A 13,565-nucleotide genomic window follows, 5' to 3' on the forward strand; every position below is an offset into this window, starting at 1 on the left:
ATGTATACCTGTATTGCTAAAAGCCTCAAAAGCCTCCAGTTATCAAGAGATAATAACTCAGGGGTGGGTTTTTTGGGGTTTTGGGGGGTTTTTTAGTGGAATTGACACAAAGATCTAACTTTCATGAAGAGTCATCAAATCAGTGATTGATGTGGAAGGGCACTACATCATTCTTTTCTTTGCAACTCAGATTGACAGGTTCTGATTGACAGCTTGCTGTCAGGTGGAGAAGTTTCTCACCTATTAATATCCTACAAAAGATCACAGGCAGCTATTTATCTCCTGCCAAAACTCTTTGAGGAGAATCATAACTGACTACCTTTACCATGACCTTGAAAATGGAATGACAATATCAGCTAGTAGGCAGAAGAGAAATTTGACAATAACAGCTTAACTCCTGAACCACTTCAGTAAACAGCTCCTTCAAAAATGTATTGCCACTATCTTTTACACAGTTCAAACACAAGGAACTTTAATTTCAAAAGATCTGAGATTCACGTACTCAAATATAGTAATTTTTTTTTATCCTAACATGAATCACACAGTCTTTTCAATTTACTGAGTAGTCAGAGACATTACACACATCTGACATAAGACATTCTTTAATGTGTGTTTAACTGATCTTGAAAACATCTAAAAGCATCACGTTGCTGGTGACTCCTCTGCATTGCAAAGCACTAGGTTCTTCTTTTTTAGAGTGAGGAGCCTTCACATTACTCAAGGATTCAGTTCAGGCTTGAGCTGTAAAACACAGCTTTAAAGTGGGTGAGAGAGCAAGTTACAACTAATCTGCCTTTCTGCTTCACACACGGGTCTTTTAACTTTTTTTCCTGCAGTTTTGCTCTAAATGCTTGCTGCACTCAAAACACCTTGGGTAATTTTGTTTGCTTTTCTGTGTGTTGATGTTAAACTAAGACCACTGCAGCAGACCAACAGGTCAAGCTCTGAATTTGTTGGCCTGAACTTGTCAAATCAAACTGAGATTTCAGTTATAATTCTGTACTGGAAATGAAATGGGAACACACCATGACAGGGATCCATTTTACTTTTTCACAAGAAATTCTAAATTAAACTTTATTATAATGTTTACTATAACTTTATTATAATTACAAGTACGATCTTTTGGAACGACTTTTTTTTTTTTTTTTTTTTTTTCCCCCCTGTAGATGTGAAATTATCCTCACATTCTGTTATAAAGTACATATTTTTAACCCATTAGACCACTACACACCCTATACCAGTGGAGGTACTACGATTCACAGCAGCTGACTACAAAAGTAGATATACTTGGCTTTGCCTGAACTGGACAAACATTGTGATGTTTTAAAATTGGGTTTACAATTGTTTCTGTAATCCCCAAAGTCTTATAAATTCCAGCTAATGCACCCATAAGACCAAAATAGCCTGCAAAGAACTATTTGAAAAAGACATAGAGATAAAATATATTACCTCTTATAAGGATAAATAGTTATAATTTAATAAAACTTATTGAACGTGTATGAATATGGAATTTTCACATAGTGACAGTACACCAGTCACAGTTAAAATGAAAGAAAACAAAAATGCTTAAGTATATAATATGAAGATACATTTTTAGCACAAATATGTTACAGTGTTACACAGGCAGATGCAAACCTAACTTTTCCTTCCCTGTAATTCTCCCTTTACTAAAAACACTCTTATACAATATCCCCCGCAATGGATATATTCATTCAATGTTTATTTCCCATGGATCCCTCTTCTACTTCCAGATTAGGTCACCAATTAGACAGTACTCTTTGTGACAGGACTGGCTGAATGCACTTCATTAAGCCTTCTCATTCCTCCAGAAGGAAAAGGTAAACTTTGGCTTAGTTGTATCAAAGCAGGACTTTGTCCTACAAGCTGGATTTTGTTTTGTTCTGACTGCTAACAGTGCTAAAATCCTTGTTAGAATTAATGAAACCATGAATAAGCATTTCTGTCTTACTCATTTAAAAGACACACCTTAAAGCACAGATCTCATATTCTCCAAATTTTTCAAAATCAGAAAAGAACTCCAGACCACTTGGAAGTAACTTATCAAAATCAGAAAAGGTGTTGAAAATGGAATGAGAAAGGGGAAAAAAAAAAAAAAAAAAAAAAGGAAAATCTGCCTCTATCTAGAAGATATTAAAAATAGGATGTGTTACTGCTATAAATGCATTTGTGAAATGATTTTTCCATGCAAATAGACAAGATACTTTTGACATCTCTATTTTCATGTCTATTTCTTCCTTTAAATACTTAAGGTACACAATTCATATATGTTTTTATTTCCTTTCTATATAACCTTTTTTCTCCCTTTCAAAAAGTACATTCTCATAAGCATGGGGAAAGAAAATAAATAATTATATTCATTACTAAATCCCCTTCCTCCACAAAACTTTGGAGCCCAGTATACAAATCTACTGCTTTTTAGAAGTGTTCCATTTACAGTGCAGGCTGTCACTCATTGCGAAACTAGTTAGGTGCTTAATCATTCTTAAATTACTTAAATCTTTCATTTTCAAATGGTTCTAAAGTATAAGATTACACATCTGTTTCCTGTTAGCTTTTTGTTCAAAAGGAATAAGCAGAGGTCTGAGAAAAATGGATGAAACCCAACACAGAAACCCTGTTATGGTCTATAAGTTACTACCCTTTTTTAATCTATGTCCACATATACATCATGTGTATACAAAGACGCATAAACTCTTCTCTATAATTTGTATTTTGCTGTAAAGTATAAGGAATATTCTTGTAGGATACATAAAACAACTTGATTTCAGAACTCTAACTCCAGTACAAGATGAGAACTGCCTGATCTTCATACCTAGTGGAAAACTCTAAACCACAGTCTGCTGAAGTAGATGAAAAAAATCTGAATATGTGTTGTGTTTCAAGAACTGAAATAGAATAGATTAAAAAAAATTAACTTTCATCACAGATTTTTAATATTATGCTTATGCAATCTATGACAAAAAAAATAGCATTAAAATTGTTCAACTTTATGTTCACCATAGGTTCTGAATATAAACATGTTTGTATGCAAATACTGTTTTTGAGAAGTTAGATTTCATTAGGATTTTTTAAAAACATTGTTATTAATTGTGATCAGGTATATGAATTTGTCAGAGAGGTATTCTGTATTGTAGTGTGACACTTCTGTGTTGTTAATTCTGATACATTAGAAATTGGTCTCTGGCATTTTTCAAATTTGGATTGTCTGTGCAGCTGGTCATTAAAGAACATGCTGAAGATGTATGAGTGACAACCTCATTGAACTTAACATGAAATAATTAGCATGCATTTGACTTTCAAATACACTGTAATGTCTACAGAGTGTTCTGATAGGTTTACAATATGTACACACACTTGCTCTTGGGAAAAAGTAATTAGAATTAACATACACTGAGCTGACCTGCCCACCTACAATTAGGGTGAACAACTAAATTAGTAGTATTTGCTTTCACACGCTGCATCTGATGTTTGTAATTGTATATATTCTTCTCCAGTGCCATTTCTGAGCTTTGAATCTTGTATTTGCTCTCTTTCAGTCTACCTAGGAACAAATGAAAACAGTAATACACATATACTAGACTAAGTGAGAACAAATACAATACCACCTCTCCTAAAAACACACCAAAGTATAACAGCACATAGCTATATGCTATGAAGAAATTATCAGATGTGGTAAGAAGTCATAAAGCTGACAATATGACTGAAAAATAGCTAGAAAAGAGAATAATGTCAGAAAGTCCATCCCCTAAACACTGAAGAACTTATAAATGTAATATAGGTACTAGGTATAATAAACTTACATAGAGAAAACATTTATGTTGTAACTGTTACATAACTATGTATATATTAATATACATTATATATAAATATAGCATAAAAGGGCTATATAGGAAGTACCAGTGCTGTTGAAGATTGAAACTCCATCATATATTTAATTGTAAAGATAATTAACCAATCAAAACATGCACAATAGTTGATGACTTTTAGTTTGATGATAAAAATGTATGTTAAGAACCAGTTAAGGTGAATTACTCTGAATTCTTTAAATTCAGGATTGTTTGAACTCTGGTATACTTGCGCACAAGGATTACTGGTGTACAAGACTGAGCTTGCTACTTATTGTATTATCTAAACAAAATAAGCCTATATGACACATCAAGTGTTGAGTCAAACGTGTGGCTAAAGGAAGGTGGAAGGAGACTGCTCCCTGAAAGAAGTGAAATGACAGGAATGCTGTTGAGCATCCATGGCTTCCAAAAACCTGGTGGCTCTTCACTTACGAGTGCCAGATGTCTGACTGCTGATGCAACCTGGCTGCCTCTTGACGGCCATTCCCCTACAAATGGCCAAAGTCAGTAGACTAGTCATAAAAACAATGGTCTACTGGTGCACTGGAGTTGACAGGTATGAAATATATGATGTCAGAAACAGTGTGTCAAAGCAAATATTGATTTTGTTGCTCCCACTTACATATGGACCAGATCAGTTCAGTGATTATTAATGTAATTACTCCTATCCCCAGGAGCAAGTTTTATGGTCATATACTTTGTATGTGAATTCACTACAGGGCACAGTTAAGATTGCTCGAATGCCCTAATTGCTTCTCAATATCTTAACAAGCTTGGATGTTCTTTAATTCAACATTGATTCTGAATTGTCTGGGTTATAATTATCATTATAATTGTAGCTTTCCTGTAACAAAGTTTATTGTAAATTACAAATATGTGCTATTAACCTTGACTTCAATTTAATATCACTTTTGTCTGGAAACTACATTGAGAAGTGGGGCCAAGTGCCCAGCTGATGTAAAGACGCTTACCTCCAGCTGAGTCAACAAAGCTATGCTGATTTAGATGATAGATGCTGGCTCTAAACACTGACAAAGCTATACAATAACACTGTGCATATTATGAATACTAATAAGGTTAAATTTTCTAGCATTGATTTCCAGTTTTGAACTCACCTGTTTTGGAGCTACCATTTTATTGTCACTGCATTGAAATCAATGAGATTTCAGAGATATCCAAGACATTATGAATCACTACAGGCACATTACATACTTGCAAATCACTGAAGAATCTGCCAACAGTCTTTTAAAATCACCAAATGCCTGGTCACTAAGCAAATAACCTCTCAACAATTTTCAAAGGGGGGTTGTGTGTGTTTGTAGTAAACAAAGTACTTCTCTATTAAATTAATTAGAATGTAGATGAGAAGGCATCTTTATCACCATTGACAAGACAAAATAAAGATGTTTTAGTTTATTTATAAATACTCATGAGAATGTTGACTGCTGGGAAGACTTACTTAAATAATTTTTTTTTTTTGCATGATGAGGAGAGATGGCCACATCAAATATTTATAACGATAGAAATGATAGAAAAATTGCAGTATGAGATCAAGATTTTAGATAAATATTTTTTCTTGCTAACAGTCTTGATGACTACTGCATGCAGTCATTAAGTAGAAAATTTAACCTCTGATTCTTTGGTATAAGTTTTCATTCAGCAATGATACCATGTGAATGTATTCACAGTAACAACCTGGTACATACTTTTCAGAATAGTAATTAAGAGACTTCTTATGTCTTAGAACTATGTTTTTACTTTTGATTAACTTTTTTAGAAATGGTGCAATCTGTTTCAAAAGTGACTGAGAAAAATACTTCGGCATATTTTTCAAGAAGTGAAATGGATAAAATTTTTTGCTCCAAATATATCTATTTCTTTTTCAGAATATACAAATGTATACTTTTATGATTTGATCCATTGAAAGCCCTGTGTTAACAATTACACCAAAGTAGATAACTTTGCAAAAATGAAGAATGACTTAGGATGATTTTGTATATCCAATATTTAGGTGACCCAGTGTGATGGTTATTAAAAAATCATTGCTTTCAGAAAAAAAAAAAAAAATCCTAACTTCTATAAATCAAATCTTTTCAAAATGAGTCTGTCATAAAAGTGGAGGCATCTAAAATGACAGCATCTTAAAAAAAATTGGCCTTTTCAATACCATTTAATGGATGCATCAAACCAATGATGAAGAGCAGTTTCCCATTCCAGAAAAGTCATGGATTATGAATCTGCATTGTGCTTTCACATAATTAAGTCACACCACAAAAGATTTTTCATATTTCAAGTTACATGAAACTCTTAAGAATCAAAGTCCTAAAAAAGTCAGATGTTTTTTGACAAATTTTTATGAAACATGTAAACATAAATAGTTTTTCATTTTTATAGAGAAAATAATGACATAGCTGATAGAAAAATACAGTCACTTTCACCAGAACGATTAACTTCAGTCATCTTTTAAAGGAAAAAAATGATGATGATAAATAATGACATATTCCTTATGCCCACCAGTTCACATTTTTTTCCTACTTTTTCAGAAGCCTTGTCATTGTGAAATGTCAGAATTAACTTATAACATAGTTAGAAACCCACCTTCCTATAAACTGCACAGCTTCCTTTGTCAGTCTCTGAGTCAGGTTCTCATAGGATAGCGGTTGCTGGATAATCTGATGGTCCCTCATTAAGAAGCAATTCAAGTGTCGAAAATGATAAAAGAAAAAAATCAAAACCGCAAGTGAAATAGCGGTTATTATCAAGCAGTAACCCAATGCTTGGAAAGGTACTTTGAGGAGGCCAACGTATTGCACTATTGCCAAAGAGACCAGGGTGATTCCAGCAATTTGGATTGGGATGACAAGAGTTTTCTGAACCCCTTTTAAAAATACGCTGCCTTGTCCAGGTTTGCAGTCTCTAAAATTGGTCACGGTAAGCCCATAAAAGTAATCAAATCCATGACTGAGCGGGTGATGACAGAAGTCATTACTGCTTTCACAGTTCATCCCAAGATGCCACTTTCCTACGAAGAGAGAAGGACAAGGAGCATTTCTGTAGTTAAATCATCAAACTTATTATATGCACTATTCCAAACATGAAACTGTCACTACCTGATTGACATCCTCCTGATCCCAGCATTTATTGTGTGGATCCCTATTTTCTATCTAATCTTTCTTTATGCCTTCATCAAAGACTTTGTTTCATGTCTGCCTCTTCGTTTTAGTTAGAAATAGTTTGGCACTGCTCCTAATGGAGACCATTAAATTCTGAGCGGGCTAGCAGGTCACTGAAGAGCAACAGAGCCCCAACAGGTAGTTAACTTTGAAAATGAAGCCTTTGTGCATGTGTAGTTAAGTAGTCATTAGAAAATACCATTTTGTAGCAGCTACTATTTTCTTAGGAAGAACCAATACGGAGTTACAAAATATCTTTTCTGATTTTTTTCTGGAAAATCATTCACATTTGACAAGTTAAAAAAAAAGAAAAAAGAAAACAGTAACAAACAGGAAATAATCAAGAATAGTGAAATTACCACGGCATTTATTATTTAAATGATTTCAAGATCTCTGAAATCACCAATCTCCCTCACTATATACATGTACATATAGTGAGGGAGATTATTTTGTATTTATATATATATTTTACTTATATATATATATATATATATAAAGAAACAACAGTGACAAGTAAATTACCACCAAATACTATCTCTCACAGCATTTTGTCTCACTAGGAAATCACTCTAATTCTCAGTGATGTTGGACACTGACTGACACAAGAAAACAGTGAGTCTGATTTGCATTATAGTATCATAATCTATGTTCATGCTGATTACAGTAAGTATCTAGGTAATCCATTCTATGACTCAGGTACAACCCCTTATGATATGCTTATGCACCACTTAGTGCAACAGAGCTAACTGTTTGGTAGCTGCTTTTTTAATTCAAATGCATAATTAAAAAAAATTCAAATTAACTTAAGCCTATTGACATAATTTATGGCTAGAACTATGCTCTTTGGTCTCAGCAAGGAAATGTGTTAGGTATTTGATAAAACATGTCATCCTTGACAAAACAGGTGACAATATATATTGCTGGGCCAAATTTTATGTATTTTTTCTGAGTCAAATACCTAAATGTCGCCAGCATAATTCAGGGGTTGTGATCTTAAAAGAAATAAACAAAAACCCCACAAACCCAGTAAGTACTCAACCCCATAACTTAGCCCCAAAAAATCTGAAATATTTTGTTCTGGAGACTTCAAGATACACATGATACAAAGCACATGAAAGGAAAAAGGCATATATAGACTCTTCCCCCTTCCCAACTATCCCAGCTTTTACACGTCCGTAAGAAAGAGTCCTGATGCAGGCAGTCCTGAGCATCTCCTGGGTCTAGAGAGCAGCATATTCATCCTGCATTTCTGCCTTTGGCAATGACAAATGTGGGTACTGCAGTACTAAAGAGGGTGAAGATGGGGGTCAGTTCTGATTATTTCAAATAGTACCTAGCAAATAGGCTCAATGTCATAACTTCTCTTTCACAAACGACAGAACTAAGGTATGGGATGAGAACATCATGTGCCTAAGTTTATCTGTCAGTAAAGGTGAAGAAAAACACCATAAAAATCTTGAGCCTAACTGAATACTTAGTTGAGTCTAGGTCTCCTCGTACATCTCTTGATGGTCTTAGGTTAGAAATACCTTCCGTATATCATAGAGAAGCAGGTATAAAAGCATTTTCAGGTCTGCTTATGTGCCAGTGAAATGGAGGCCTCTTACAGCTTTCTCATTCCATAGGAAGTTTTCCCACTTACTGTCAGATGGCCCCTCACCTGAGGCAGTGTTCTGCTTTCTGTGGGCAGAATGGCTCCTGTCATTACTTTTGATGTGGTCCAGTGAATGTTATTGTGGCTGATTACAAAAACAGCAAGGCAGATCACTGTACTGAATTTTTAGATGATATAATGGTGCCATAAAGGGCTAGCTAAGACTGTAACTCTGAATTTCATACCCAGCAAGCAAAGACACAGACTCTGGAAAATAAATGCTTTCTCTCACAATAAAGTGTTTTCTCTTAGGTTTACATGACTGTCTTTATGGAATAATCACAAAGCCAGATGTGTAGCAAGGTGAGCATGAAACAACTCCCATCAAGTTACATAACTGAAATAAAGGTACAGGCTTATAATCACGAATACAAATAATCTTAAAGCTTTCATTTCTAATTCTTTGCTGTGAGTTGTCAATTTCAAATCATCTATAATTCAGTAAAAAAATATGAAAAATAAACCCCTCAAAATTAAATATACTTTATTATGATATAAAGACATTTGTTTAAACTGGATATCAATAAAACTAGACATTGCAAGCCAGGATAGAGAATCTTGCAACAACAAATTAGGACAGGGGAAAATATAGAACCTATTTTTACTGAAAGGGTTTTAGCAAGCACAACAAATTTTTCAATGTCAGGATGAACTTGGGCCTCAAAAAAAGATTTGTTCAGAAGCAACTTAAGTCAAACAAAGCAGACAGCAGGTTAGCTGGGAAAAGTAACAGAAGCACTTGCTCTAATTATATAGCCAGCTGTGACGGAAAGCCACAATTGCCATTCTCAAATGGCTGACAAGATAGAGGGTTTTGATACCCTGTGCTACTCTTAAAAAGCAAGTGATGATTGGGTCTACAACACATTTTGTTTCATTCCTTGTGACAATAACCCCTGCCTTAAGCTAGCGTTTCAACAGATTATTGTAATGTGCTTTACACTCTGGGGCCCTTCTGAATCTGAGAGCAGTGCAAAATGCTCTCACCTCTTTGCCAAGAGAAGCTTCATAGCATGGACACTTCACACAAGCATCATATGCATTTCAGCAGATGCTACCAAGCTTTTGAGTGAAATTTATGCTGTTAATTGTAAATTATGAGTATGTTAATAGTTTGAGACCTAGGCTTTTTTCCCTCTCCTTTGGCCACAATTAAGATTTCTGCAGAGCAAAAGCAATGCAATGAAAGGCAAGTGGAAATGAGAGGCAAGTCCTATTCAGCCAAGAAACTTCATTTGGAACTCAGGTTTTCAGAATTCAGAATGCTGAAAAAGCAGCAAAAATTCACATTTTCTCTCTACTTTTCCCTCAGACAGTTGAAAAGGGAGTAATCTGAAGACTGAGTTGTATGTAATTATATATTTCTTTTGGTATGATTTTGTGCTCTTCATATAAACAGGAAGATGCAAGATGCAGAGCAGGATGCAAACAAATATTTTATGTGCTCAAAGAAATATATTTATATGAATTTCATAGCAATAATAATATAATGTATATATGCATATATTATTAATATGGTCAGATTTTAAGCCATTCTATTAATAACTGTTCTATTAATCCTACTCCATAGACTTGACCAATCTTGTATTGGACACACCACTACTGTGATGTGTCCAAATATTACAACACCTCATTCTGGAGGAAAGATACAAGTCCCACTTTATCCATTAATATTTTAAACTTTAGAGATAAGCTACATAGGTGGATTTTAAACTTCTCTTGATGTTAGACAACACACTGGATAACAGTAGTGAGGAAAAGCTGACCTGTACTCAACTGTAATTGCGTATAGCATAGTTAAAATAACACCAATCTACTTTCAGTGGAATTTCTGCATTATGAATAGCTATTTCCTACAAAACATCAACATTTCTTGCTAAGCTCCAGGATCCTTAACTGATGAAATATTACATATTCAATGCATCTGCCTTTTTTGAGAAAATTTGGTTTTGTTGCAGATCTCCTGACTGTGTCTCCTCCTGCCAAATCTATTGGATGTCACCTTCTTTGTGTCACAGGGGAAAAATGATGAGGTAAAAAAGTGTATACATAAAGTAGATTTATAGCTAAAATATATTTAGGGATGTATCAAGCAAGAGGAAGCATATATTCAGAGGAGGGAATAAAATTAAAAAAGAAGGGAAAATGCATTTAAGGAAGAAAAAAATGTCCTCAGAGAGTAAAGGGGAGAGAAACTTGGCAAAAAAAAGAGAAGTGACAGTACAGGCTTGAGGAACTGAAAGGCTTCAAATTACCCTTATGCCAATCCATCACCGGTGCAGGATTTGACAATTAATTGTTTGGGAACTGCTGAGTTAGATTAAACCAAGCAAAGACTCCCTGACCTAGACCAATACAATGTGATAAGAATACCAGCAGAGGCAGAAAATGGGCTGGTTGGGGTATCAGAGTCTGCCTATCTAGTCTTCAAATCTATGTAATTTTTCTTTTTGTCATTTACATATGCTTTATCCTTAATGCACTTCTTGATTTTTGGAAGCCTTTATTGTACTCTAAGGATATGGTAAAATTACATCTTATGGTTTCATAGCTATCATTCAGGCCACTTGGAAGAATTGTTCATTAAGCATCATGGAGATAACTTCTGGAGATCTAAGTGGCAAGCTGTCATGTTGCAGTGAAAGTAGTCAAAAAAAGAACATTAACTAGGTCAGTCCCAGAAAATTACTTCTATTGCAGTGCTTGTTACAAACAGAAAAAAGTATTTTTTTGCAGTCTTTAACTGAATATGAAGCAATAGGAATTAACTCCACCATGAACATGACAAATTATGAACGGCTTTTTTGCACCGTGGTTCAAATACACCTGCACTAAATATACTTCTGCTAAGATTTTCTAGTTTTCTGGTTTGAATCTCTCAGGACATCAAGGTATTTTACACTTTCTAAGACTGGGGTATAGCTAAGTAGGATTTTTAGTTAGAAACATTGACACTGGTTAGCTCTATGTATATAATACAGAGTTTTTTTAACAGTGGTGTGAATTGTTAGGCTTGCTAAACAGACTGCTTTTTTTAAACAAAAAGTACTCCCCAAATTGAAAGCTTTTGTTACATTTAAAAATCAAATTGGGTGCATCCATCATCTAAATTAATTTAGTAACATTCCAGTATGATGTTCTCCAAACAACTATTTCCTGGCAATTCCAGTACAGAAATACATTATGTAATACAAGCTGTATTTCACAAAAATCTTCTAAAATGTAAGCAGTGTTGAATAAGTCAGTGGCCAAATGAGGGGGGAAAAAAATCATATTATTTAAATGCTATACCTTTATGATATTAATTCCAAATCTGCTTAATATTCATCTAGTGGGATTCCTTTTACCTATCACTGGATATTTATACTGCAGTTAGTTGTCTGAACTATCTTTATAATAAGAAACACATTTTTATATTAAACATCTACCACAGGATGCGACAAATTTCCTAGAAATGCCCATTTCTGTCTGATTACTAAGAAGAGAATCCAGATGGTTAGCCCAGATACTATATTATCTACTTTATGGATATTTGAAAACTGGTGAAATTAATCCCACTACTGTGCCGACTTGTACTCTGCAATCGATCCCTCATTGTCTCTCTCTTGTAATCGAATTCTTATTTATACTGAAAACTTTTAAAGAGCTTGACTAATTTTTAATTTGTTCATCATGTTTCTTCAGTACCTTGCACGATGAGACTATAACTACACAAGTAAATTAGACATACTTAGCTGATTAGTGTTTCACACAGGCATGGGAATGTGCTCAGCTTTGTGCCAGAAAAATAAACTCATTATGCTGTGGGGAAAAAAACCTGAATGCAGACTCTTAATAGCCTATATGGAAAGCTAACATTCTTTTGACTGAAATGAATGAAAAAAAAAAGCTGTACATGTATGCAATTTTACCTATTAGAGCTGTTGCATAACCTCTCTGCTTCAGGAGTTTGGAAAAAGTTATTTCTTCAGAAGGAAGTCCCCCAGAAGAGGCAGAAAATAAGAAGACACCAACTCGTGAGAAAGCAGCCATTCCTAAATACAATGAAAATGAATGAGATGTGGATAATATAGTGAAACAATTTCCATTCATTCTTTCTGCATGTACTTTTTTGTTTTAGGTGGTATCACTTAAATGACATACTACCACCAGACATTAAATGTTGTGAGTGGCAGATACAATCATCCATTTAGCTAAGTGAGGTCTTTTCTGTATCGACACCAGAAACTGAGAAGCAGAGAAAAAATTCTCTGCTTATAACCATGGGGCCAGCCCCATCACCTAAACAGCTGCAGCCCCTTCTGTAGATGTTCTAAGGTATAACATATCTGAAAGAAGTTGAGCTTGCATAATTTATTTTTCTTGTACATGGTGAAGGAATGGAGCTGAGAACTAAGCAAAATCACTCCCAAGTTCTACTCTCAGAACTTTCACTTTCCTCATACACGGTTTTCTACAAGCCTTTAAGGTTATTTGAGAGAAGGCAGTTGAAACAGGGCAGTCTTACAGCTGGGCATGTAAATATCATGAGGTCAAAAAAGAGTAAGAGAGAGTCTGATTCTGGAAAGAGAGTGGCTAGGGCACTCAGCTTTGATGGGAGAGGACCAGTGCTCCAACAGCATGAAGACACATGATTCAATGCACACAGAGTGCATTAATGTAGCATCAGGTATCAGCTAACAAGACAACATCTAAATAAGGCATATAATCTCTATATATTGAGAGTCTGAGGAACACAAACTTGAGCTTATAAACTACTCTCAGGATGAGGAACTTGAGAGCTCAGGTTCATGAAAATTAGATTACTAGGATTCCAAATGAGAGCTGGCTCTGAGTATAGACAGACAGAACACAGAATATCTATGCAAA

General features: G+C 34.7%; 1 protein-coding gene across 5 annotated transcripts in view; it reads right to left on the bottom strand.

Moving 5' to 3' along the window:
* Nucleotides 1–13,565, bottom strand: part of STS (steroid sulfatase) — a 115,011-nt gene that overhangs the window by 72,564 nt on the left and 28,882 nt on the right. For 4 of the 5 annotated variants that reach the window (XM_074858872.1, XM_074858871.1, XM_074858874.1 and 1 more), the window contains 2 exons: nt 12,608–12,730; nt 6,468–6,891 (listed from right to left, as the gene is read on the bottom strand). In XM_074858872.1, coding sequence (XP_074714973.1) covers nt 6,468–6,891; nt 12,608–12,730 — 547 coding nt within the window. The remainder of the gene's footprint in view (nt 1–6,467; nt 6,892–12,607; nt 12,731–13,565) is intronic. The other variant, XM_074858875.1, reaches the window with a different exon arrangement.

Source organism: Strix uralensis, chromosome 2, assembly GCF_047716275.1.
Source record: "Strix uralensis isolate ZFMK-TIS-50842 chromosome 2, bStrUra1, whole genome shotgun sequence".
In the NCBI taxonomy this organism is placed as follows: Eukaryota; Metazoa; Chordata; class Aves; order Strigiformes; family Strigidae; genus Strix; species Strix uralensis.